This window comes from Hyaena hyaena, unplaced genomic scaffold (assembly GCF_003009895.1).
Source record: "Hyaena hyaena isolate Hyena2069 unplaced genomic scaffold, ASM300989v1 scaffold_329, whole genome shotgun sequence".
Classification (NCBI taxonomy): domain Eukaryota; kingdom Metazoa; phylum Chordata; class Mammalia; order Carnivora; family Hyaenidae; genus Hyaena; species Hyaena hyaena.
This window is the reverse complement of record NW_024080960.1, coordinates 1,821,193-1,848,669: the sequence shown is the minus strand read 5'-3', so window position 1 is coordinate 1,848,669 and position 27,477 is coordinate 1,821,193. Positions and strand designations below refer to the sequence as shown.

The 27,477-nt window shown below is 39.3% G+C and overlaps 1 protein-coding gene across 3 annotated transcripts; it reads right to left on the bottom strand.

Annotated features, from left to right (window-relative positions):
• Positions 1 to 4,257: 4,257 nt before the first annotated feature.
• Positions 4,258 to 27,046, bottom strand: REST (RE1 silencing transcription factor). 3 transcript variants are annotated; one of them, XR_005531206.1, is made up of 5 exons: positions 26,710 to 26,892; positions 23,436 to 24,339; positions 17,863 to 17,946; positions 7,450 to 10,084; positions 4,258 to 6,200 (listed from the first exon to the last, which is right to left on the bottom strand). XR_005531206.1 is itself a non-coding variant. In XM_039249040.1 (4 exons), exons 2-4 carry the CDS (start codon positions 24,328 to 24,330, stop codon positions 7,965 to 7,967), a joined length of 3,099 nt encoding a protein of 1,032 aa, XP_039104971.1. In that variant the 5' UTR covers positions 24,331 to 24,339; positions 26,710 to 27,046; the 3' UTR covers positions 4,258 to 7,964. The 3 variants fall into 3 exon arrangements, 2 of the variants coding, with proteins under 2 accessions (XP_039104971.1, XP_039104972.1); XM_039249040.1 differs by having other exon boundaries at positions 4,258 to 10,084; positions 26,710 to 27,046; XM_039249041.1 differs by lacking the exon at positions 26,710 to 26,892 and adding an exon at positions 25,891 to 26,044 and having other exon boundaries at positions 4,258 to 10,084.
• Between the last annotated feature and the right edge of the window lie 431 nt (positions 27,047 to 27,477).

The window sequence follows — 27,477 nt, the reverse complement described above, 5'->3', positions numbered from 1 at the left end:
TTAAGCGTCTGACTTCAGCTCAGGTCATGATCTCATGGTCTGTGAGCCTAAACCCCGAGATGGGCTCTGTGCTGACAGCTCAGAGCCCAGAGCCTGCTTCAGATTCTTTGTCTCCCTCTTTCTCTGCCTCTCCCCCATTCACACTCTTTCTCTCAAAAGTGAATGTTAAAAAAAAAATTTAAAGAACACAAGCATAAACTGATGTTAATTTTTAAGACTATAAGAAATAATGGGTCCTCTGAACCTCACATGGTTTCCACTCTTAGAATACCTCCAGATTGTCAACCAATTCTGGCAACAAGGTCAGAATGAAATAAGCATTCAAGTGATTAAACTGGACACATCCACTCTTGGGAACACTATGCAATAGTTAACAAAAGAATGAGGAAGATGCTTAACTAATAACAAAGATCTCCAAATTGTAAATCAATGATCCCATTTATGTAAATAACACAGAAACAAAACAGTTTAATATGTATACAGATATGGAGGTAAAGAGTTAACAGAAACCATTAATAGTAGTTAACTCCACAGAATAAGAGAGTTTATAGGAAAAGAGCTATTCAAGATGGATTTAATTTTGAGAATTTACATAAGAAATGTGATTTTTTTCTAGAAATTTTATTTTTCTGTGCTTCAGAATTTATTTTTAATCTTTATTTAGAGAGAAAGAGAGCACAGAGGGGCAGAGGGAGGCCAAGCAGGCTCTGTGCTGTCAGGCACAAAGCCCAACGTTGGGCTTGATCCCTTGAACGCTGGGATCATGACCTGAGCCAAAATCAAGAGTCAGACACTTAACCAACTGAGCCACTTGGGCACCCCTGCATTATGCAATTTTTGTTTCTTTTGAAAGAGACACAAAGAGAGTGCAAGAAGGGGAAGAGCAGAAAAAGAAGGGGATAAAGGATTTGAAGCCGGCTCTGCGCTGACAGCAGAGAGCCTGATGCAGGACTGTGAGATCATGACCTGAGCTAAAGTCAGATGCTTAACCAACTGAGACACCTAGGCTCCCCTGCATTATGTGATTTTTAAAAAGCAATTAGGGCACACATATGAAAAAAATAAAAGGTGTAGCATTTCAAAATCAGTATAGAATTAGGACACAGTTCTCTGAAATTGCCCCTTCTGGTGTAGACTCTGACCACTGGTAAATTTCCACCTGCAGTTTATCCCTTCCTGCAGTTTATCCCCTAAGACATTCTAGCAAACTTTCACAATTTCACAATACGGTTAGGACTTACACAGAGAGAAATTTGATATGTGTTTCAAAATATTTGGTCATAAATAAGAATCCTCAGTGCATTAACAGACTGTAGTTAAGTCCCTGTTAAGGGAGTCAGAAAGGGTGCCGTCATTCCCCACTGGCTGAATTGAGGCAAAATGCGTGACTGCCAGGTAACACATGAAACGAGAATTGGAGTCTATGGGAAGAAAAATTCCCTCTTGACACTATACCAGCAAACAGAAGGTATAACTGATACAAGCAAAAATAAAATCATATGCTAGGGACGCCTGGGTTGGTTCAGTTTTCAGTCAGTTAAGTGTTCCACTCTTGATTTTGGCTCAGTTTATGATTTCATGGTTTGTGAGATGGAGCCTGTTTGGGATTCTCTTTCCCTCCCTCTCTGCCCCTCTACCACCCATGCTCTCTCTCAAAAATAAACTGTAAAAAATATTAATTATATGCTAAAATCATTGGGTTTGTTTAAAGGTCAGATAGTTTCAATATATCCTCCCACAGAGCATTATAAAGGGGAAAAATAACTTTACAATGGAGAAATCTGGTGGACAACACTAACCAAAGAGTGAACACCAATAATGCGGTAAATTGACATGACGTGTGCCTTCTGGTACAACGCACCAGTTTTTAGTATTCCTTCCAAACTGTATACTGAATTGAGGCATGAGGAAACAACTAGAATAATCTAAATTAAGGAACATTCTTTAAACAGTGGGCATGAACTCTTCAAACTCTTGCTGTTGCAAAGAATAGGCTAGGGAATTGTTCCAAACTAGAGGAAACTGAAGAAATGAGACCACTAATGCAACGGGTAATAGGAACAGCAGGATTGTTAAAGGTTAGTAGTTAAGACACTTGGCACAATTTGAATAGATTGAAATATAGTTATTTGATAACTATAATGTGGTTGTGCAAGAGAATGTCCTTATCCTTAGGAGACACAAACTGAAATTTTCAGAGATGAAGGGGTATGCCACTTAATTTCTGGTCGTTCAGCAAATACATACATAATATACAGAAAGCAAATGTGAGTGAATCCACACAAAGGGTACACAAAATTTCAAGGTACCATTTCTTCAACTTCTCTGTAAGTCTGAACCTTAATTCTTAAAATCAAGTTTCTTAATAAAGTCTCTTTCTCAAGATTTGCTATTTCCTGCTACTTGGTTTGACTCTCCTGGCATTCAGAAAAATAACTATGCCTATAAACCAAGAGATTTCTGCATTATCAGAATTTTAAAATTACAGTAAAACTACCACCGTATTAGTGGTATTAATTAGTTGAAATCAAGGAGAAACACACCACATACAATTCTTGGCCTGGGCAACCATTTACCCTACAAAGGACTGGGTCCTATTTTAGCTGCTTGAATAAAGCAATGAACATAAAAGCATTGGGGGTGCGGGGGTGGAAGCATTCTGAACCTTAAGATACTGCAATATAGTTTGACACAAAAGCCCACGTTCTACTTTAACATTAAAAGCTGTTTTGTAAGGCAAGCAGGTACATTATACAACTTAATCATGCCCAAATAGAGGAAGGACTTTATATATTTAAGGATACTCACTTGGTTTGTGATGTAGTGAAAAGAAGTCCTAGTAAAAGCACTAGGCTAAACACTTAATAACCATTTAACCCTCAAAGCCACTCTTTGGATAGAAATTCCTTATGTCCCCTTTTATATATGAAGAAATAGGGTCAGTAAAGTTAAAATGGTTTGCCCATTTGTAGAGCTTAGGAAGAGAGGCCTATTGTGAACTCAGTTCTGTATCAAAGGCCCACAGAGCACTTGATACAGTGAGCATCAAAATCGTTTGAAAAGGCAATTTCTTAACACTGAAACTTTCCCTTACTGCCAAACACTAGCACATTGTTCTTAGTACCTTCACCAATCTGCCTTTATGAAGCTAAGGATGAGTGCTGTAATGTCCCTGGATGGGAGCTCATACTAACTACTACACTGTAACTACCTACAAATGAGTCAAGCCCTCACTGAGACCCTGCGGAGGAAAAAAGATGGCCAACAGGTTAAGTGTATATGTAGCACACGTGTAGACCTCAACAAGAGTTAAGCCCCTGGGAAAGAAGTAGAAAGGGACTGGAGAAAGACATTTGTAACCACTCTTTCACATTCATTAAAGATATAACAAACCAAGTCAGACATTTACAGCATTTATATATTCAAGATAAATTCCCCACATATCCTTGGTCGGGCAAACTTTCATGTTCCTTGTCATTGATTCTACAATGCCAGTAAAATAAATCTTGGAAATTCATTTTGCTTTTCTGCTGATTAAGGAGTCTTGCAAAAGAAGTCAGAAGGTGAATCTCTCACATCAATATGAAACATCCCATTCTTTAGGACTCAGGACACCCCGGGTCACTTGCTGTATCAGGACAGAAAGCAATCCAGTTGTTTTGATGCTTTGCACAGTTTTTCTCCATCACCCTCTCCCCTTTTTTTCCACCTCAACAAATACACATTAAAAACATGTTTTTCCATTAACAAAAAAAGCCAGACTCTTACTAAGAAGATGACTTATCACTTTCCCTTGAGTTTCATTTTCTTCTCAGAGTTCCACTAAATACAGTAAAATCCATGGTACCATGGCTGTCAACACTCAGTGTAATTCAACTTATTTTCTCTTCAATGCATCTTTTTCCAATTAGGAGTCAAATTATTAGTAACACCAGGCCTGCTACTACTGAGAAAGGATATTTATGGTAAAACTGTTAAGGAAACCTGTGGTTAGGAAGTAATTACTATGTAAAACCTACTATGAATTGTCTTCAAGTTGTTTCTCCCTGACGTTCATCTCCGAGAAAGCACTGTATAAGAAAGATATGCTTGGGACTATTACCCACTGGATTGTCACCCCAAAGAGACTGCCACGATCTCTCTGCCTACCACGGGTTATCAGAGGTAATAGTTTTAGAATTAATATACTTGCAATTACAGCAAAATAAATTTAGTTCTTCAATACTTGATGTACCAATAATAAACAAAGGCATAATATGCTTTTTAAAACTTTATTTCAACATAACTATGCTTACAGAAATACACTCATATTGGTTAATAGAATGCAATTTAAGTTTAACTTATCCTACACAATTTGGACCAAAAACTTGGTACATGGTTTAAGCGTAAAAAAAAAAAAAAGATTTGCAATCTGGTTTATTTTTCATCTATTACAAATGTATATAAAAGATCCTCCCATCAAATGCTGCTAAAGCAGGCAGCAAGAACCTTGAGAAATTAACCTTTGGTTTGTCTCGGAAAAATAACACGTATTGCACTGTAAAAGTTTATAAAATTGGTGCAACAAAACATTGTTGTAATGTTTCAATGCCAGTTTAAAATGATCAATTAACTAATGGATGTTGAAAAGGGTGGGGAGAGCCTATGTACACATGTGAAAATGTAAAAGCTATCCGATTTAGTTAATATTGCATGTAGATTGTAAGTCTACACAAACCAAGATTCAGATAATTTCTTGAATCTGCATTAACACTATCAGCTCAGTTCATCTGCTGAGGTCAACAAGGAAACTACATACTGGCTGTTTTTCTGATTTATGCAAAAAAGAAAACTTAAGTTTCTTCCCCAGCTTTTCAGTCCAGAACTGATATTATACTACAGGCAAGGTAGTCCTTCCATTGTCAACATTCACGGGGTGACATGTGATGAGGTCTACTTGGGTTTAAATTTACTTGCATTAGCACTTATATGCAAAATAGTCCCCCAAGTTAAAGACCACATGACTTTAGAAGTGACTCTAAAAAATAAAATGGCCCTTCTTGGAAGACTAGAGCAAAACATCCAGCCATAGTTATAAGAAGCCTTATCAGAAATGTAGCCCCATCAATTTTTAAAAGTAGCCCCAAAAAAGCAGCTGTGAAAAGAGGAAAAAATATAACTTAAGATATCTTGAAGACCAATGTGAATATAGGTTCAAAAGATAGATAAAAGAGATACATTTTCATAAGACTACTTAGGATTAGGCTTATAATGTATTCTAGCATTTCAAGTTTATCTCTAGTTACTAAATATCAATTTACAAATAACATGTTCACTTTTTATTCCTTTAACAAAAGGGAAAATTCTAGTTTCAATTCTATCCAGTGGAGGGGAAACCAAGAAAACAAAGATTCAAACAGTTCCATGCAAATATCACATTTTTCAAATGGAAGAACTCCCAACTAGACCAGAAGTTCATATTACTAATATATTTTTCATTGAAACAATTTTTAACAAGTACAAATACATGGCATTAAAGTTCAGAACCTAATATAGGCCTGACAATCAAGTCCTTGTTTTCTGGAAGAAAGGCCTCAAGTCCCACTTAATTTCCAGTAACAATGTTTTCACAGATCAATTTAATAAGGGGTTTTAATTTCCTTCATATTTTTGTTTTTAGCATTCTAGTCTTAAAAACTAGGTAAGAAAATTAGTCCAATTCCCTAGAAGTCTAATTGTTTTCTTTTGTAGCATGAAAGAATCCACAAAACCTTTCCCAAACTGATTCCCAATCTCCAATCTGTACTTAACATGAGTCTTTTCATATATAATGTAAAAGGTAACTTACATAAAATGTACCCATGAACATTAAAACTAGTTGTTAGAAAGATTTAACTAGCTTTATAATTTAAGTTTTAAAACATAAATATTTGCAGCTTGATCTTCTGTTGACAATGATTGTCGGAGCCATGAATTCACCTAGAATTCAACATCATTTACAAATTCCCATTCATGCACACAAAACACACACCATTAACACACAACTTACTCCTCATGTCTTGAGAGAATCTTCTCTTCTTTAAATCTTTGGCCTCCCAGTCAATTCCGAGTTCAAATGTCTTTTAACTCAAACTTCACTCTCAGATTTTTTACAAGTTTTTCACCCACACTTCATCAATGCTTTTCCTAATCTTTCATGTTGCATTGCCAAACTCTGAAACCTGCCTCAAAGACATCACCAGACAAAAAAGAAAATGACATATAAAGTGGTTATTTCAGGACAGAACATGGGAGGATCAGCATTGTTCAAGATTCCCTATTGGGATCACACTTTTACTGCAATGAATAATTGCTATCAGCAAGAAAAATCCAATGTTGGATTCTTTCATATTCTTTGGCAACTGGCCAAAGAACCTACCAAAAAAGTTTGGGAGTACACTCTTCATACAAGGTGTCCCCATGGGAACACCAGGATAGCTGCAATTCATGAGGCCTCACCTGTAGAAAGAGGCTGTCACAGAGACAGCCAGGACACCCACTAGTTTGTGGAGATCCCTGAGAAAGTGTGATTTTTTAAATCTGGACTGTACATAAGTTTCACCTGCCTTTTTCACTGTATTCATAGGAAGTAAGTAGCAGCTGGTCTCCCAGCATTCATACTACCTCTCTCTCCACCTAGGTTTTCTGTGTAATTGCTATGGCTTTGGAATCTCAGAACTGATATTCTGTATAACTTGAAAGAGTAATTATGTCTAATTCCAGGTTTGCAGTTTCCAAATATCACTTACAATTCTTTATTCAGCTGAGTAGCCATATGGACACCAACCATCTATGTAAAAAAGGTTTTCCTCAACGATATGACTTAACACTGAACATTTAGGAAGTAGCTACACTAAAACAAGCCAAAAATTTTTACTTATTGTTGGTATCGGAGATAAAAATCCGTTCAATATAGAGCCTAGTGGTTTGTTTCTTATACAGGTCAGAATGAGGGCTGTGAATTCACTACATCCATTTAAAATAAATAACTTATGTGAAATACAGATTCTGGCATAGATATAAGATATGAAATTCAAAAATCAATGGACTGAACCTGCATGGTTCATTTGCTCACAAATTTGCACACATATTCTGCAAAAAAGACAATTGCAGCAAAGGAAAAGGAAAACTGCCCTTTTGCAAACAAGACTAAAAGCATCCCTCCAAAGAGGACAAAATAAACATGCATATATATGTATAAAGTGTTACTGTTCAACACAAATGCTATTTCTAGAAAAAAATTGAACTGCATAGGTTAAAAAAAACAACAATGTGCAACATCTTAAGCCATTAAAGCACCAAAAAAAAAAAACCCCAAGAAACCACACACACCAAAATCATTGTTTTTATGACGATTAACAAACACAAATAAGAAATATTGATCAACACACACAAATAAGAAATATTGATCAAAACTCAGGAAGTCAATACCTGGACTGATACAATGTCCACTGTTGGGAGAATTTTTCTTCAATTTAAATGTCTCTTCTCATCTCTAAAAAAATTTTAAAGTGCTAACTTTATATAAAGCAGGCAAATTCTTCAAGTAATTTGCTATTTACGTATGCCAATTTTTATAGAGCTAAACCAGGAACTAAGAAAACACTAAAGCGAAACAAGAAGACAGACATGGCGAGAAAAGTGACAAGTTACAGCCAGACAAAGCAACGGAATGCTACAATACCACCTTGGCCTTCTCATTTCAATTAAATGTATAAACTAACAGATTTAGGAGTCTGTTGGTTTAGTACACTAACTTCCTTGGATATGCTAAAATTTATCCATCAACAGGTATACAGAGTCCTAAGGTAAAGAGTGTCACTTAAAAATCGGCAATGGACACTAATTAAAGCAATTTAAAAAATAAAAGGTTGTCTATAACTATAAATGAATATTAAATGTATAGATATTATAAACTACAAACTGAAGCCTTATACTACGTTTAATTACTCCTGCCCTTTAGCTGCTTTTTCAAGAAAGTATACGTTAACCAAATGGCGATTGAGGTGCTTGCTATAATCTTTTTCCTTTCTAAAAGAACGATCACAGAAGATACAAACAAAATCTCCTTCAGCCACTTTGCCTGCCAAGGCCTCCTTAGCATTTTTCCTGCTGGTTTCTTGTGGAACTGGCCGGGCCCCATTCAATCCAGAGTCATCACTACCCTCTGACATGTTGTCACTTAGATCACTTCCATCATGACTGTGGATGCCTTCATCTTCATCCATTTCCTGAGACTCATTGACTGCCGTGGTGACAGGAGGTGATGTTGCAGCAATTTTGGACGCTGCTTCATGGTTTTCTATTGCTAGGGGAAGCAGCAGTGGTGAAATTGGTTCTTCAACTGCTGAGTCTTTGCCAGGGGGATTCTCTGTTTTGTTTTCATCTGTGTCCATTTCCATTTCACAAAGCATCACGCCAGCCTGACACTTACCATCTAAAGTTTCACCCTCTGGCATGTCCAAGTTTTGTTCAGAGGATGAAATATTGGCAGGTTCACTGATAATAGCAGCAACATCAGCTAGACTCTTATCTGCCTCTTCTTCTTCTTTTTGAAGAGGGGCATCTTTATTTCCTTTGTCTTCGGTGAATAATTTTTGGTCTTTTGACTCCTCTTCTGTTAAGTTTTCCTTTGGCGGTGGTGTTGATGGTGGTAACAGATCCTGCACACCCACACTTTCCTTTAGAAGCTGGCTATCTTTAACAGGCACTAAGCCAACTTCAATAAGGACTTGCTCCTTCTGTGCCATTTCACTCTGGGTATTGGACTTTTCCTTTTTATTATCTTTTCGAGGAGACTTTTTGGGAACTGGTTCCATGTGAAGAGGAGGCTCTGTGGAAGGAGGAGGCTCCATCTGAACAACTTCCATCTGAGCAGGCCCCACAGCAGGAGGTGGCTCAGTCTGAGCAGGCTCAGTGGCAGAAGGTGGCTCCCTCTGACCCACATCAGTCTGAGCAGACTCAGGGGCACGAGGCAGCTCTGTCTGAGCAGGCCCCCTGGGAGAAGGCTCTGTCTGAGCAGGCCTCCTGGGAGAAGGCCTCCTGGGAGAAGGCTCCCTGGGAGAAGGCTCCCTGGGAGAAGGCTCCCTAGCAGAAGACTCCTTAGGAGAAGATTCCGTCTGAGCAGGGGGCTCCTTCTGAGCAGGACCCCTGGGAGAACGCCCCCTGGGAGAAAGCGCCTTGGGAGAAGGCTCCCTGGGAGAAAGCCCCCTGGGAGAAGCTTCTATCTGAGGAGGCCCTTTCTGAGCAGCCTCCTTCTGAGCAGGCTTGCTGCTTTTTTTACTTGACTTATTTTTCTGAGTTTTCTTCTTTGTACTTTTCTTCATGCAAGTATTTTGCTTTCTATTCTCCTCTACTTTGCTGTCACCTTTTGGCACTTCCTGATTATTTTTGGATTTGCTTTCTGCCTTCTTTTTCTTTTTTGTCACAGGTTCCTCCTCATTAACAGGATCTTGTAAGGGATAGGCTTCAGCTTCCATCTTCCTTTTGCCTTTCTTGGTTTTACTGGTTGCTTCTGAATTATTTCCTGTATGCACATCCATTTCTTTAGTTTCCACTGCTGATTTGCGAGTTCTGGTGGTCACCTGGATTGAAGCATTATTACAGGACTTTTTCTCTTTTGAAACATTATCTTTTTTCTCCACTTTTACAGACCTCTCATTCTTCTTTCCAGTCACATCCACCTTTATTTTTGTCTGTTCTGTTTCTGTTTTCTCATTGGTAATATTGTTATCGGGCAAGTCAGCCTCTCGCTTTTTGGTTTTCTTTAGCTTCACTTTTGAGACATCCATTGTTTTATTAGGACAAGTAGGATGCTTAGATTTGAAATGATACTGCAGATTACACTTCTTAGAAGCTGCATAGTCGCATACAGGGCAATTGAACTGTCGTGGATTCACATGTAGCTCTACATGTTTTTTGAAGTTACTTCTATCTGCTGTTTTGTAGTCACAATGTGGACAGTTAAGAGGTTTAGGCCCATTATGAACCTGTCTTGCATGGCGGGTTACTTCATGTTGATTAGAGGCCACATAACTGCACTGATCACATTTAAATGGCTTCTCACCTGAAGGTAAACAAGAGATGTTAGAGAAGATGCAGATTAAGAAATGAGTTCAAGTTTTTATTAAAATGTAAGGAACTGGATTATGTTTAAAAAACACACACAAAAACTATTCATTGAAAAGACTGTATCATGCACTTTACATTAACCATATTTATTTGTAGATCTTTTCTCTACCCCTTGACATTGATTCTCACACTAAATACAGGAAAAATTCTCTCATTTAACCATCATCTTCTAAAAAGTTCATCAAGCTAAAGCTCACAAACACTGTAAGAGAACAGTAGTTCATCAAGAAGTACACAACAATTACTGGGAAAGTTAGTTGGGCTCCAGATGTGAATTTTGGGACAAGGAGACTCAAAGAGAAAAAAATAATTTTAAATATTTTATGTTCAATTAAACCAAATGTATAATGGAGCAAAATACAGAATTCCCATCCATTTTGAAGCTAAATCTTAAGACTTCAAAAGAAATATTTTACACTCCAGTCTACATTCCCAGATCGTCTATGTAGAAGTTGTAAAACAAAAGTTTTGGCCTCAGGGAGCAAAAGGCCTTTTCTTTAAATTTAACTCCTGTCCACCTCTGCAAGAGTAGTTTCACCCAGCAAATTCTTCTAGCCAGAAGTGTGATTTTAAAGCAAAAATATAGCCAAGCCATAAAACTTTTCTTGATTCTTCCCTACCTTCTTCTAACAAATGGGCAAAGAACCTACATAAATGAGAAAGGGCATACAAATAGATATGGTAATATAAAATAATTGAAAAAGCCATGATCACAGACCACAGGTACATACAAAGCCAAAACCAACCCCACCCCCAAATTAAAGGTGTAAGATTAACACATTCTACCTGAATACATACCCATCTAGATCACACTCTAGTAAATATTATCAAATGGTATCCATACCCCACTGGTCCAAAGGAATGCATAGTAGAAAAATGGAAATTGACATTTATGAAAATTAATCTCTCAAACATTTTCAAATTCATAGCAAATCTAATTTTTTCATAAAGCAAATTCTCAGACATTAAGTAAAACCATGGTAAGCTTTACATGATTAAAAAATGTCTGATGATAAAAATAATCACAGAAACAAAAACTTATCCAGGTATATCCAACTGGTTATATAGCTGATTGGACAACTCATTTTCCACATCAGTCCACTAATAGATTCATAAATAGAGGTTTCTACAACATGCTGCATTACTCTATAATTGGCTCTTTCTTGTCCTAATGAATGACCTCAGTGGAGACAAACATTTGTTTAACATATATAGACACAGAATGGGGAAAGATAGGTGGCATAATGGTTAAGAACTTTTTTTAGAGGGGTACCTGGGTAGCCGTTGGTTAAGTGTCCACTTTTGACTTTGGCTCAGATCATGATCTCACAGCTCATGGGATCATGCCCCACACTGGGCACTTCGCTGACAGCATGGAGCCTGCTTGGGATTCTCTCTCTCCTTCTCTCTGCCCCTCCCCCACTCACTCTCTCAAAATAAACTATTTAAAAAAACTTTTCCTAGAATGAGACTATATAGGCTCTTTTCCAACTCACTAAGAGATACTAACCAATGTCCTCATCTGTAAAATAAGGGTTGTAAGCTATAAATAATTTAATCCATATAAAGCATTTAGTCTGGAGCAAAGAGCCAAGCTGTCCATATACCTTATTATAAATCATCACTTTCAGAACTGGTAATTTAGTATGGGTAAACAAAAGGCAAAATTCATGTGTTTACCCTGCCTTTCCATTTTTCTTAAGTTTATTTATTTTGAGAGAAAGAGAGAATCCCAAGCAGATTCTGTGCTATCAGTGCTGAGCCTCACTCGGGGCTCAAGATCATGACATGAGCCAAAATCAAGAGTCTGACGCTTAACTAAGCCCCCCAGGCACCCCATCCTCCTTTCCATTTAAACCCTACCTCTGAGTAAACAGCTGATGAATGAAGTATATCTATGAAAATATCTGTGCTAATAAAATAATTATAATGGATATATCACCATTGTATAACTACTAATGAGGGTATTTACATAGCAAGCATCAAAAGCACAAGCCTCTACCTATGAAATGGTCAGAGAAAGGGAGTTCATAAAAATCTCTTTAAATTTTAACAGCAAAATTTACTTGCTCCAATTTCTTTCCCCCCTCAATTTTATTTTCTTGACATTAAATCTTGCTTGTATTAGAAGATCCAGTCATCAAAACTTTATACTTTATTGTACCTAGCTAAATATAATTTGTTTGTCTCATATCAATGATTTTAACTTAGTTCTTTTCCAATTCTAATATTTACTGGTTTTTCATGTTAATAAACCTATCAGATGCCTATTTTATTCTTCCCAAATTAACTTAAAGACAAATTCAAAAGGGGAAAGCTTTTTATATGCTTTACGTGTTCTTACCAAGAAGAATCCAGAAAAAATACCAAGGGACCTTTTTAATCTTTATTTATTTTTGAGAGAGAGAGAGACAGAGTAGAAGCGGGGAAGGAACAGAGAGAGAGAGAGGGAGACACAGAATCCAAAGCAGGCTCCAGGCTCTGGGCTGTCAGCAGAGAGCCCGATGCAGGGATGCAGGGCCTGAATCCATGAACCATGAGTTCATGACTTGAGCTGAAATTGGATGCTTAACCAACTGAGCCACCCAGGTGCCCCACAAAGGACCTTGGTAAATTAAAGAGTAATGAAGTGTACAATTGATTACTACTCAGCAATAAAAACAAAGTTCTGATAAAGCAGCATGGCATGAATGTCGAAAAAATATAGAAGAATGTTACAATAATATTTTTTGATAGAAGAGTATCAGTTAGGGGTAGATAGACTATGGGAGAGAGAGTCCTGACTGGAAAGGGTAAGGGGTAAATTTTTCTGAGGATGTAGAAATGTTTCAGGTCCTCCTCCAGGTGGCAAATAGGAGAAACATGTGAAGTCACTGACTTGTACACTTCAGATATATGTATGCATTTTCATATGTGTAAACTGAACCTCAATATTGTTTAAAAATTTATTCTATATACCTGAAATTAATATAACATTATGTACCAACTATACTTCAATAAAAAATGTTTATTGACCACAAAACCCCAAACTGCATAGTAAGCTGAATTTGACATGACATATTAAAATGAGAAAAAAGACAGATATCATTATGATTTCACTCATATGTGGAATTTAAGAAATACAACAGATGGACACGGGGGAAGGGAAGGAAAAATACGATAAAAAACAGAGAGGGAGGCAAACCCTAAGAGACATTAAAAAAAATTTTTTTTTAATGTTTTATTTATTTCTGAGAGAGAGACAGAATGAACAGGGGAGGGAGAGGGAGATACAGAATCTGAAACAGGCTCCAGGCTCTGAGCTGGCTGTCGGAACAGAGTCCGATGTGGGGCTCGAACCCACAAACCGTGAGATGTTGACCTGAACCAAAGTCGGATGCTTAACCGACTGAGCCTCCCAGGCGCCCCCTGAAGAGCCTCTTAAATAAGGAGAACAAACTGAGGATGACTGGCAGGATGGTGGTTGGGGGATGCACTTGTTGGGATGAGCATTAGGTGTTGTATGTAAGTGATGAATCACTGAGTTCTACTCCTGAAACCAATACTACACTTGAATTTAATATTTTTTTTAATGAAGGAAAAAATGAAATAGCAAATATACAGGGGAAAAAGCTTATTCTAGAATTCATGAAGACTCTCACAACATAACATCGTTCAAATAAGCCCAGCTATGAATATAGTGCCTCTATAATAATTATCAAATGCTTGGTTAAAGGAAAATAAATTTATCGCTGAATAAAATAGTTTTCCATCTTAAAAAGAGTAATAAACAGAAGGGGAACTTGGTAAGTTGTTAATCTCCTTTAACAAACATCCATTACGCTTACTATGGAAAAATATTCAAAATGAACTCCTATGCTAGCAAGATGGGGAATTAGCCAGTGTGACATATACCAAAATATCCTAACAGAGTATACAAATTAGACGAATTTCATCCAGAATGAAGTATCTCATCCAGGATGAAATGGTACCATTTCTGAAAATAAGAAAGGGAGAGTGTATAATGTCAGTGTAATTAAGACTAGCCAGGTGAAAGATACTTTAATACCATTAGGGAGAAACACCAATAAAATGGAGAATATCACCAGATAAGGTTAGATTAACTTAGTGTACCAATTTTTCACCTAATCAACATCTTGATCCTTTCCTACTTTGGCCTAAACAGATCGACCCTATGGATGAACGGACCCTATGGATGAATGTGCTCCAAATAAATAATCAGTGTGGTTTTGCTTTATAAACCAATCTGTCAGTTAAGCTAAAATGTACCAACTCCACAGAGCCTAATCTCTTCCAAAAACAAGAGACTGAGCACACAGTTTTCTTCCCTAAAATACACTCACATGAACAAGAAACAAACATGTCCATGAGGACCTTAAAGATCAGACTCCATTGGAAAATAATAAATGTATGCTCATTTAACTCAAAAAAAAAAAAAAAAAAAAAAAAGATCAGACTCCGGGCCACAGAGAAGGGACCCAAGATATTCACTCCAGGCAACCCATTAGATAAAACCTACCTACCCAATTTGATCTAACATAGCCTCACTTTACTTACAAGTGCTATTGGCAACTTCTATTAAAAGCTTTAAAATATAGGATCTGCTGGAAATAATTGCATACTCCTACACAAAATAAACTAACCATGTTTGTTTCTTATTTGTGTCTCAAACTATTGGCATCCAGTAAAAGACAGTATCTGCTCTCTCCATACACTGGTTTCAGTTTCATTATGCTATAGCTCCTTGAGCCATTTTCTGAGCCATAATGTTCTTTTAACACTGCTAATAAATAAAAATGGGGGGGGGGTAGAGAATTTAAGGCCAAATCTTAGCTCTTCTGATCTAAAGGAATGACAATTAACTTTAGATAAGCATTTATCTTAAACCTGCATCCTAATCCATAAACTGGGATTAAGTATTTCATGAGTACTAAGATTAGAGATATCTTTTCAGTACCTGGCATGCATACAATAAATAAGCTACTACTGGGGTGCCTGGCTAGCTCAGCCAGTAGAGCATGCAACTCTCAATCTCAAGGTTGGGAGTTCAAGCCCCATACTGGATATAGAGATTACTTAGAAAAATAAAATCTTGGGGTGCCTGGGTGACTCAGTTGGTTAGGTAGCCGACTTTGGCTCAGGTCATGATCTCGTAGTTTGTGAGTTCAAGCCCTGCATCAGCCAGGCTCTGTGCTGACAGCTCAGAGCCTGGATTCTGTGTCTCCCTCTCTCTCTGCCCCTCCCCTGCTCACACTTTGTCTCTCTGTATCTCAAAAAATAAATAAACGTTAAAAAGAAATGTAAAAGAAAAATAAAATCTTAAAAAAAATCTGACCTGGGTGGCTGGGTCAGTTAAGCGCCCAACTCTAATTTCAGCTCGGTTCATGATCTCGCAAGTTCATGGGATCCAGCCCTCATGGGGCCCTGTGCTGACAGCATGGCATTCTCTCTCCCTCTATCTCTTAAACATTAAAAAAAAACTAGTAGCTACTACTTATTAAAAGACTATTAAAATACTTGCTGTACTGTAACAGCGACTAAGGAATATCATCTTTTTTAACATAGTGAAGAGATTCAAAAGACAACAGTTAGCAAACCCAAAAATTATTCAGGCAAAGTTACTGACTGGTGTAAAACACTACAGACACTGAGACAGTGTTATCGATTCAATGAAAAAGATATAAATTTGTCATCATTCTAATCCAGTGACCCAGCAACACTAATAATGGGTCAACCAGATAGGACTCCAAATGAGACACATTAAGTAGAATTCAAGCATTCAGATTTCATTTCCAGTGTATAAAGTAATACAAGCCACAGGGTCAAAGGAAAAACTAAATGACCCCATGAGAAAGCAAGTAAGACAAATCCAGAAAGGACATTCTACAGGAAAAATGGACTTATTTCCTCAATGCTTTAGTTTAGTTTCCCCATTGGTAAAGCAGGGACAGTAATAAAACTTATACATTATAGGACAGTTATAAAGACTAAAACGAGGGGTGCTGGGTGACTCAGTTGCTTAATTGTCTAACTCGATTTCTCACAGTTCATGAGATCGAGCCTTGTATCAATCTTGGGATTCCCCCTCTCTCTGCTTCACTCCTACTTGCTCTCTGTCTCTCTCTCTAAATAAATAAACATTTGTTTAAAAAAGACTAAAATGAGTTAACTCATATAAAATTCTTAAATTTTTATTTAAGAGCTAGAGCACAATTATCAATAGAATATGATGCCTACCCTCAACAAAGCCTGAGAGAGCATCCAAAATACCCTTAGAAAACGAAACCAAGACGTATCCCAAAGCAATAAAATCAGGTTTCTGGTTAAGTGACTCAACTCAATAGCTTAGGTAATTTGGAATAAACATTTAAAGTATATTAACATGACAAGCCTGTAGGGTTAAAGGAAAGCTAGCAAGCGTATTATGTGACTTCTTCATAGCTGCTCACGTCAGAAACTGCACTATAATCAAATGTTACTCACTGACTTAAAATAGCAATATCCAACAGAAATGAAATGCAAGCAATATATGTTATTTTAAATTTTCTAGTGGTCGCATTACAAAGGCAAAAAACAGGTAAAATTAACCCAACATAACCAATGTCATGTCAACATTTAATGATTATTTTAAATTTTTTAAGGTTTTATTTATTTAAGAAACCTCTTTAGCCAACATGGAGTTCAAACTCAAGGCTCCAAGATCAAGAGTCATGTGCTCTTCTGACTGAGCCAGCCATGCACCCAAAACAGATATTTTACATACTTTTATTCAGTTTGTGTATTTTATACATTTCAGTTGAAACTAGCTACATTTCACAAGCTCAATAACCACATAAGGCTAGTGGCTACCCAGATAGCACAAATTTAAGGCAATTAATTAATAACTTAAGAGAGATGGGTCTATGTAAACTTTTGTTAACAGCAAGATTTTTAGCACTGTTTCCATACAGGGGTATATATTCTAAATTTGGAAGTAGGGTATTCTAATTAGATGTCGTAGTTCACCAGAGGTCAACTGTAGCCAAATGAATTACCCATTCAAGACCACCTAAGCTAATATTTACTTTTTAATTTTGCCATCTACCCACCTTGATAATGGGGGCCAATTCTGTTTGGAATCACGATTACTTCAGTTACCGGATCCTGGATGATCTATTTGGGTCCTGCATTTTATCTATTATAAATTAATAAACTGAGATCCTAGATTATCCATTATTCTTTAAAGTTTGGCTTTTGTAAATCAGTACATAGAAGCCCTATCAACTCTCAAAAAAGAACAAACCCACACTTCAGGAAAGTTATGAAGGAATCCTTGTACCCTGAAAAACACACACTATGAAATTTGGTGTTATACTGTGTTGGGGGTGGGGGAGAGGGTGAGAAGGTAGGGGCTGTATCATAGCCTTAGTCTATGACAGCAGTTCAAGTTTTATTAGTCATGTAACTTGAAGATCTGGGGAATATCAACTACACTCTGCCCAGAAAAAGTGTATGCATGCATTTACATTCAGTTTCAAGAGTCCCACCTATGGATTTCTTGTTAAGAACTTACATTTAAATACAGCTTCACATGTATACAAAACTGATTTTTCACTCTAATTTCTAATTATTAAAAAGAAGTCATAAATAATGGCCCCGTTCCAGGTCTAGAACTTCCTTATAATGATATATTGTTTACTAAAAATCATAGAAGAGTTCCCATTTCTCACCAACCTGAATGAGTACGCATATGTCTAGTTAGATGAGTCTTCTGAGAACTTGAGTAAGGACAAAGTTCACATTTATATGGGCGTTCTCCTGCAAGAATACAGTAATTGGTGTTAAATATGGTAAATAAGGCAAATACAATTCTCACTAACAATAAAGACAATATTCAGTACTGAGGTTTTGTTTTTTTTTTTTAAAAAAGCTTATTTATTGAGAGAGAGAGAGAGAAAATGAATCCTAAGCAGGCTCTGCACTGGGCTTCCATAACCCCAATTCATGCTTTGATCATGACACTTAATACCTTGTATTTCTTCTAGGTCTCTTTATTTTCTTACTTGAACCAGCTTCTTGAAAAAGATAACAAAAATAACCTTTATTGAGCATTTACTATGTGCCAGGAATATTCTAAACACTTTTTATCTCTGCAACAACCTTATGATGGAGGTACTCCCCATTCCACACATTAAGAAACTGAAAGGAGCCTGGGTGGCTCAGTCAGTTAAGCATCTGACTTCAGTCATGATCTCACAGTTCCGGAGTTTGAGTCCCATATCAGTCTCTCTGCTGTCAGCACAGAGCCCACTTCAGATCCTTTGTGACCTGCCCCCCCCCCACCTTCTCTGCCCCTCCCCTGCTCACACTCTCTCAAAATAAACTTAAAAAAGACTTAAAAAAAATGTTGAATGTATTCCTGTAAAGATACGTAAATGACAAATAAGCATATGAAAAGGTGCACAATATCTTTACCAATGACAGAAATGCAAATCAAAACCACAGTGAGGGAAAATTTCACACCCACAAGGATGGCTATAATCAAAATGACAGATGTTATCAAGTATTGGTTAGGATAGAAAAAAAAATGGAATACTCATACACTGCTGGTGAGATTGTAAAATAGTATAACCACTTTAAAAAACAGTTTGGCAGTTCCTCAAATGACTAAACACAATTACCATATGGCCTAGCAATTCTACTACCAGGTATACACAGATGACCCTTGAACAACATGGGCTTAAACTCTGTAGGTCCACTTATATGTGCTTTTTTCCCCTAATAAGTACAATAGTATAAATTTATTTTCTCTTCCTCACAGATTTTCTTAACATGTTTTCTCAAGCTTACTTTATTATAACACAGTATATAATACATATACAAAATATGTATTAACCAACCATTTATGTTATTGGTAAGACTTCTGGTCAACAATAGGCTACTAGTGGTTAAGTTTTGGGGAAGTCATTAAGGTCTATGCAGATCAGGGTTGGTGCCCCTAATCCCTGCATTGTTCAAGGGTCAACTGTATATACCCAAGAGAAATAAAAACATATGTGCACAAAAACTTGTACATGAATGTTCACAGATTGACAAAAGCCAAAAAATGGAAACAATCCAAATATTCTAACTGACGAATGGATAAACAAAATGTTGTATATCCCTTCTAGAGATTATGTGGCAATAAAAGGAAAACAAGTACTGTGTATAGGACATGGACGAACCTTGAAAACATTATGCTAAGTCAAAGAAGATAGTCACAAAGGACCATGTACTACTGTACGATTCTATTTATGTGAACCATCCAGAATGGGTCAATCCATAGTCAGCTGTATGGTCTGTAAAATGTAACTCCATTAAGCATGGAAGAAAAATTAAAGACCATTATAGATTAACATAAAGGACTAATTAAGAATAATTTATTTTAAATTCCTATCTGTGCAATTCTACAAAATACACATACCTTAGTGATTTTCCAGTCACACAGAGGTAAAAATGTCATCCTTAAAGTAAAATTTGTGAACCAGTTAAATATCAAACCCACAAAATTAAATATCTTCTGATTGAAGACTCAAATGAAAATAATCCTCAGCTGGGGCACCTGGGTGGCTTAGTCGGTTAAGCGTCCGACTTTTGCTTAGGTCATGATCTCGTGGTTCGTGGGTTCAAGCCCCGCGTCGGGCTCTGTGCTGACTGCCAGCTCAGAGACTAGAGCCTGTTTCAGTCTGTGACTCCCTCTCTCTCTGACCCTCCCCTGCTCACGCTGTCGCTCTCTCTCTCTCTCTCTCTCCCCTAGAAATAAATAAAACATTTAAAAAAATTAAAAAAAAAAAAAGAATCCTCAGCCTACCACCAGGATAATTAACATAAAAATAGAATCAAACTTTGATTCCTAGTTGTATATAACCTCAGGCACATTACTTCATGGCTACCTCTCACTAACATGGGCCATTATAACTTGTATTCCTCAATAGATTGTTCTGAAGATTAATTAGCATAAGTACCTAATACTGGGCACTCACTAAAGAACAGAAGAAACCTATTAAGTGAATTGGAAAACTCGGGTAGTTAAGTGAAAAGTGATTCTATCATTTATCTCTACTCTTCAGCACTAAATGAACTGATTTTTCCATAAATACAATTTTCAGAACCATGCATTTAACACCAGATACCCAGAATTTACATAATCAAAATATTAGCCTCCAATGTATGCACTACCAAATTGTTTTAAAATGCTTTTAAAAGGGGGAAAAAAAAATCACAAATAAGGTGACATTAGGGAGAAAAGAATCTTTTCAAAAAGCATTATGACCACACAAGTGTAACACTAATGTGAAATGAGATATATACAACCAATGTTAGTTTACTGTGGAAATAATCAACCTTAAATTAATGTGGAGAAAAAATTATGGTAGGTACAGTTAAGTATACAAAAGATAGTCTTAAAAATTAGTCACCTAGGAGAGCACCTGGGCAGCTTGGCTGGTTAAACATCCGACTCTTGATTTCCGCTCAGGTCATGACCTCTGCCAATGCAGAGCCTGCTTGGATTCTCTCTCTGTCTCTCTGTCTCCCTCTCTCTCTCTCTGTCTCCCCGCCCCCCTTTCTGCCCCTCACATGCATGCATGCACACGCTCTCTCTCAAAATAAACAAACATTAAAAAAATGAGTCACCTAGACCACAACTAGATTAAAAGAAAACACTATACAAAAAAAATTAAGAAATGGCAAAGAGTTCTTGTTTTAAAAAAAGGCTTTACATAAAAAACTGGAAATACACACAAAATACTGAATACTGAAACACTTTTCCAGTTCTCTCCTTCTTTTTGGTTCTAAAAATATTCTTAATTGACAAATTTAAATTTATTGTTGGAAACATTTTTAGCTTTTTCGGAAATATATGAATTATCAAAATACAGCTGACAAAAAAAAAATCCAAATGTATTAAGACAAAAGCACTGGGGTGCTGATAATATTATCTATGTTGACTTGCAGGGCGATTAGAAGTACATATATATGTAAAAGTTCATCATTAGATATACCTCTTTAACAGTTCATCAAAATGTATAGATTAAAGTCATGCCATGGTTACAACCTGAAAGCTCTACAGATCCCAGCCAATCTAAATTAAGCCCCAAGGTTCTTTAAAAATTGTTAAATGAATATAAAGTATGTATGGCTGAAATATGTATGGGAGCTGGAATTTATTTTAAGATATTGTAGGTGAGGTTAGTCTGTTTAATTCAAACTATTAAGTAATTAACGGGGTAGGATTTCCAAGTAACTTTCATTTATCCTATGCCATATAATTTTGTAATGTATGAACTTCTTGAATTCTGAAATTGAAATGGTTTCAAAGCATGGAGACAGTCACAGTTTACAACAAATTCCAAAAAATCTACAAATTCTCTTATCTGACTAGATTTTAAAGCTTTAAATACAGGAGCTATCTCCTGGGGCTTAGAAATCTTGCTACAGACATCTTTCTTGTAATAGAATTTCACCTGCAAGTTTGATTTAGTCTACCGCCTCAGTAAAGCACTATCAATTCTTTCTCCCTACTGTGCTCTACTCTACCTGTGGGATTCAGTCCTGCAGAGACGCAAACACCATTTGTGATCCAGAGTACCATGCTAGATTATCCCACCCATTTTGTTCAGACCACCAATCGGTTCTCAAAGGTACCAATTCTTAGCAAAAAATGTAACATAAGAAAATTAACTACCAATAATTTACAAACATTTCCTTAAAAAATGAGACTTCTAGGGCTTCTGGGTGGCTCAGTCGGTTGAGCAACCAACTCTTGACTTTGGCTTAGGTTATGATCCCAGGTCATGGGACAGAGCTTACATTGGGCTCAGCATGGAATCTGCTTAAGATTCTTCTCTCTCCTTCTGCCCCTACTCCCCACTCACACATACTCTCTCTCTAAAATACATTTAAAAGAAAAAAAAAAAATGAGATCCCTTGGGGTACCTAGCTGGCTCACTTGATGGGGCATGCAATTCTTGATTTCAGGGTCATGAGTTCAAGATCCACACTGGGCCTACAACTTACTTAAAAAAAAAAAAAAAAAAAAAAAATTGAGGCCCTTTACACAGATTTATAAATCAATTCAAAAGTGAATAATTAGAGGGTGTTGAGAAATGGGAAGCAACCACTAAGACAAGATTTCTTTTTAGGGTGAAGATGGCCTAATCATGGTGATAGTTATACAACTTTTGTGAATATACTAAAACCAATGAATTGTAATTTTAAACGGATGAATTCCATTGTGGTGAACTGTATCTCAATAAAGCTAATATTAAAAAAAAAAATTGCCAAATGTGATAGAATATTGGTAACCGTTGAATAGAGATAATAATGGGTATATGTTCATATTCTTTTTTATTTGAGATATTTGAAATTTTTTATGTGTTTAAGATTGTTCTTTTTTGACAGAGTACAAAGGTCCTCTTACACGTGTGAGTTGAAACATGCTGAACAGTACTGTTTTTTGCCTGAAAAACAGCTGCATTTTCCACACGTGTGTTTGCTTTCTTATAATGTTTTCAAATGTGGTAATCCCACCAATCTTTTAAAACCTAACTTCTTACATTCCTATGTCTTGGAGACAGGTTGTTCTATGTAGGAACTCAACACCACAAAACAAGTTTTTTTAAAAAGTTTAAGGCTGGGGCTCCTGGGTGGCTCAGTCGGTTAAGCATCCGTCTTCAACTTAGACCATGATCTTGTGGTTTGTGGGTTCAAGCCCCATGTTGGGCTTTATGTTGACAGCTCAGAGCCTAGAGTTTTGGATTCTGTATCTTCCTCTCACTCTGCCCCTTCCCAATCATTCTCCCTCTCTCAAAAATAAACATTAAAAAAATAAAGTTTAAGGTTTCTGTTAAATGGATCTATGCAAGGGTTAATCGTTGAGTTTTCCTTGTCTAAGTCCTCAATTCCTTCGGGAAACTCTACTGCCTCTTAGATCAACTAAATACATCTCCTTAAAAAAACAGTCTAATTTAGCTAAATGACCTATTCCAAGTTGTCAGAATACAAATTTTGGCAATAACACTGATAACAGTTATCTTGGCCATTCTTTGAAATAAGAGTTCTTTATCACTTATCCTCCAATCCCATATAGTTACCCCATGGAGAGCAAAACTGAAGCAAAGAGGTTAAATGACTTATGTGAGGTCACAAAGACAGCAAATAACTGAACCAGGACTTAAATCCAGAATCCCCTTTCTTTAGTACTACTTTAATCACCTACTGAATTATGAGAAATGAGTTGAACTTATGGTCTACAAAAGTACTCTTACCTGTATGAGTTCGAACATGTTGAACATAATTATTTTTTCTGTCTGAAAAATAGTTGCATTTTCCACATGTGTACACTTTCCTTGGAAAATGGTTTCTCAAGTGTTTCCTCCAGTGATATTCGCTTACTGTGGTGTATGTGCAAATGATGCACTTGTAAACTCGCTCATTATCCCCTGCTCTGGTGTGGTGTTTCAGGTGAGCAGTATAGTGATCATATCGATTGGTATTGTAGCCACAGCGGTCACAGCGAATGGGGCCCTTGGAGAAATCTCCCTCTTCTGCAGTAGAAGACCCAGGTTCTCTGGCTTTTGCTTGCTTCTCTGCACTTTCTTCCACAAAGAATTTCTTGGCACTATGAACTCTGATGTGATGCACAAACTGTTCTTCAGATTCTGCTTCATACTGGCATGGTTTACAGCGAAAGGGTTTGCTCTTCAAGTTCTTGCATTTGTCCTCTGCTCCAGGTGTTTCAGGAGGAAGATCTTTATTTGAGCTGTAAATTTCTGGGGCAGCTGATACCTCAAACACAGGCTGTGGTTCTACAACACTGAGTTCCAAACTTTCCAGTTCCATGTTTTCCAGGCTACTGGGTTCACCTTTTATTTCAGGAGACTCCTCAAGTCCTTCTCCATCACTATCTGAAAAATTGTTATCTCCAACAGGCATCAACTCTGCCATCTGTCTTTCTTCACCAACCAGGTAATCACAGCAGCTGCCATTTACTTCCCCAGTTAAGGCCACATTTGCCAACATGATAAGCTGAGGCGCGGCCAGTTCAGCTTTGGAGAGGTCATGCAAGTCATACATGTCGTTAGGCAAAGCCATGCCAATGTTGCCACTGCCGGTGAACAGCCCTCCTCCTCCAGAAGACTGCCCCATTACCTGGGTGGCCATAACTGTATTCTGAATTCAAAATAAAACAAAAAACACAAAAGTACCAGTTTAAACACAGCATCGAAAATATCACTGTAATTCTTCATATCTTAAAAAAACATTTCCAAATATAATCTTTAAATTCAATGAGCTTTGTTAATTGCTAAAATTAAAACTTTAAATATTTTTGTAATTCCAAACTTTCTTTACTACAGTCATCAAAAAATTTTCTTTTATCCCTACAAAAAATTCTATCAATTGTTTGACATAACTCATCCATCAACTAGGCCTACCACAGGCATGTCTTCCCTCAAGCACTGTTAGTTTTTCTGGTGGAAAAAAAATAAGTAACTTCATTTTTAATGTTAACTAAAATTATATTTAAATTCATTAAACGAATAGTTCATTGCTGTCCTCCCAATTCCCCCTTCAACAGTTTACTTCTCAAAAATCAAAAAAGGGAGACATCAAAAAAACCATACTATGCATTTATTAAGGACAAACATGTCTGGAAAGTAGAAGCCTATAGTAATTGGTCAACTGAATTGACTTTCATATGAACTCAACTCCAGAAGGATAAACTACTGTGAAAAAGTACCACTTATTTTTTTAACGACCAGACCTGTTTAAAAGGGGGGAAAAAATGCGGACCTTTTCTCTTGTGAAAAAAGGAAGCTCCGTGTATTCAAAACTTCACAAATGAAAATAAACTTTCGGCCCCGCTAATAATCGTACAACTCAACCGGACAATCAGCAACTATCTTGCATTGTGCTTGACTTGGCCTACTTGCTTAGTGGAAGCCATTACAAGATCACCTTCTTGAAAACATGCTGGGCTTTTAAAATCGCCTTAACCACGTTACTTTCCAATCTAAAACGTGCTATTCTCAAATTGAGTGCTGGCTTGCAAATTAAAAAACAAAGCAAAATAAGTGGCAAGCGTTCAAAAAAAATAAAACCAAACCCAAAATACAAAAAGTAATCCGTTTCACCCAGGTGCATAAACACAAACCGACTGAGTTATAACGTACCAAAAGTTGGAATCAAATGCCATCACAGAAAACAAAACTGAGGGCAAAAGCTGCCCCAGGGCTCAACAGCCCAGGCTACTTGGCAATTTACCCAAAATCGCCTTTTCTAATACCCTCCTCAACCGTAACTACCATCCCTAAAGGAATTTTAACGTTCGTCAGGAAGACCGTCTAAGCAGAGCCCGAAAACCCAACGTGTTGCACGAATTCCTATGTGCGGCTGCCACCAGCGCCTGCCTCGGCGGCGGCATTCCTGACTGAAATAGGCATTCGGCCATTTTCTCAAAATACCAAACACAAAGCAGCTCTTTGCAAACTCGGGCGCTCTCGCTTCCTCTCCGCTGGGCCCGCTCACTGCACACATTTACACACCAACTCGCGGGAGTTGCCCCAACACTCGTCCTGAAGCTTTTCCTGAGCTCCCCAACATTAAGAAAGGCAAGGTGGTCAAACTCGGGGCGCCGTTGGGCCAGACCAAATCTTCCTCATTCGGGGTTGTCCCCTCCCCGGCCTGCGGGCCCCGAATCTTGGGAAGAGGGAATAAAGTTACCTTGTTGCCGGCGTCCCGGCTCCTCTCACGGGCCCTGGGCTCGCCCTCCACAGAGGGCCCGGGAGGCTCCGCGGGCGCCCTCCGGAGGCGTCGGGCCCCAAGCGCCGGAGGGGGCCCCCACGCGCGCCGGCTACCTCCCCCGCGCCCCGGAAGTTTGAGAACTCACTCCCCCACGGCGCCGCGCGGGACGCGCACCCCGGCCCCGCCAGCTCGCGCGCCTAGGCGGCCGGGTACGGAGGGCCGCGGCGGCGGGGCGGCCCGAGAGCAGAAATCGCTGTCCAGCCCCAATAGGCGGAACCGCCCGGGCCGCGGGGCTGACTCAACCCGCCCGACTGCACTCAACGGCGCCTTCCGGCGAAAGGGAGAGGCCGGAGAGGGAGGGGGACGGGAGGGCCGCGGGCCGACGAGGGGCTGCGGCGGGACCTGGGAGCAGGAGGACGGGGAGGAAGTTTCAGGACCAGGGCCCCAAGAAGCTCCGCTCCTTGGCCTCAGTACTTGACTCGAGGGGCGCCCGGGCCCGCGCGGAGGCAGCGGCCTGGCCTCGACTGGGATGGGGGTCCTGGCTCCGCGCCTCTCCCCATGGACGCCCCCGGCCCAGCCCCGGGGCCGCGCCGGTGTAACCCGATCCCGCTCGGCCGCCCGCCCCCGCCTGGCGCGGCGGCCGCCGCCGGAGCCACAGTATCTGCAAATCAGCCCTGGACAGCGCCTCGCTCCGCGTCCTTCCGCGCCCTCCCCCTGCCGCTGCCACTGCCGCCGCCGCCGCCGCCCGGCCGGCCCTCCCCCACTGCGACCGAGCCCCCAGCCCTCCGCCGCGCTTACCGGCCTTCCTAGGGGAGGAGGGGCGGGCGACCCGGAGTCGCCGCTCCTTCTCCGACTACTTTTCTTTGTTGCTGGAGTTTCGGGGGGAGGGGAGTGGGAGGATGGAAAAGTTGGGCGCAGGGGACGTCGAAGCCCGCAAAGGCCCAAGAGTGGGACTACAGAGACTGCTCAGGCCGCCGGCTCTCCTCAGCCGTTTCAGGCGCCGCAGCCGCCGCCGCCGCCGGGGTCTGTGGCCCGGGGCCTCGGCGGCGCTTGCTCTTCTGCTGCGCCGCGAGCTCGCGGGAGCCGCACATTCCAGCACAGGAGGCTGCGCCGCGCACCCAGCCCGCGCCGCCGCCGCCGCCGCCGCCGCCGCCGCCGCTGCCGCCCGCGGGACACGCCCCCTCCGCCGCCCGCGCGCGCCCGCGGGACACGCCCACCCCGCCGCCCGAGCGCGTGGCCGCCCGGCGCGCCCCGCCCCTTGGCGAAGGGGGTTGCTCTGGGCCCCGGCTGGGCTGTGGGCGCGCCTACGGGGAGCCGCACCTAATCCTCCCGGGCCCCTTAAGTCAAAAAAGAGGCGAGCCCTGCTCCCTTTCTGGATTTCTTTCATAAACAAACAACAGAAAAGTTGCCCCCCAGCCCTGCCATGCATGGATGAGAATAGAGCTGTTAAAAGAAAAAATCTGCAGGCTTTGACCGTTCTCTTTAGAACTATTGTCACCCGCCTTTCAAGTCTGAAGGGCTCAGAAATACCCTTTAGAATCTCTTGAAATCTCCACCCATAGCCAC

Coding starts and splice junctions, on each gene's coding strand:
- REST (XM_039249040.1), bottom strand. CDS start 24,330: ATGGCCACCCAGGTAATGGGGCAGTCTTCTGGAGGAGGAGGGCTGTTC. Junction 17,947..23,435: donor ACATGTTCGAACTCATACAG/GTAAGAGTACTT, acceptor GTATTCTTGCAG/GAGAACGCCCATATAAATGT. Junction 10,085..17,862: donor ACATATGCGTACTCATTCAG/GTTGGTGAGAAA, acceptor GTTTACCTTCAG/GTGAGAAGCCATTTAAATGT.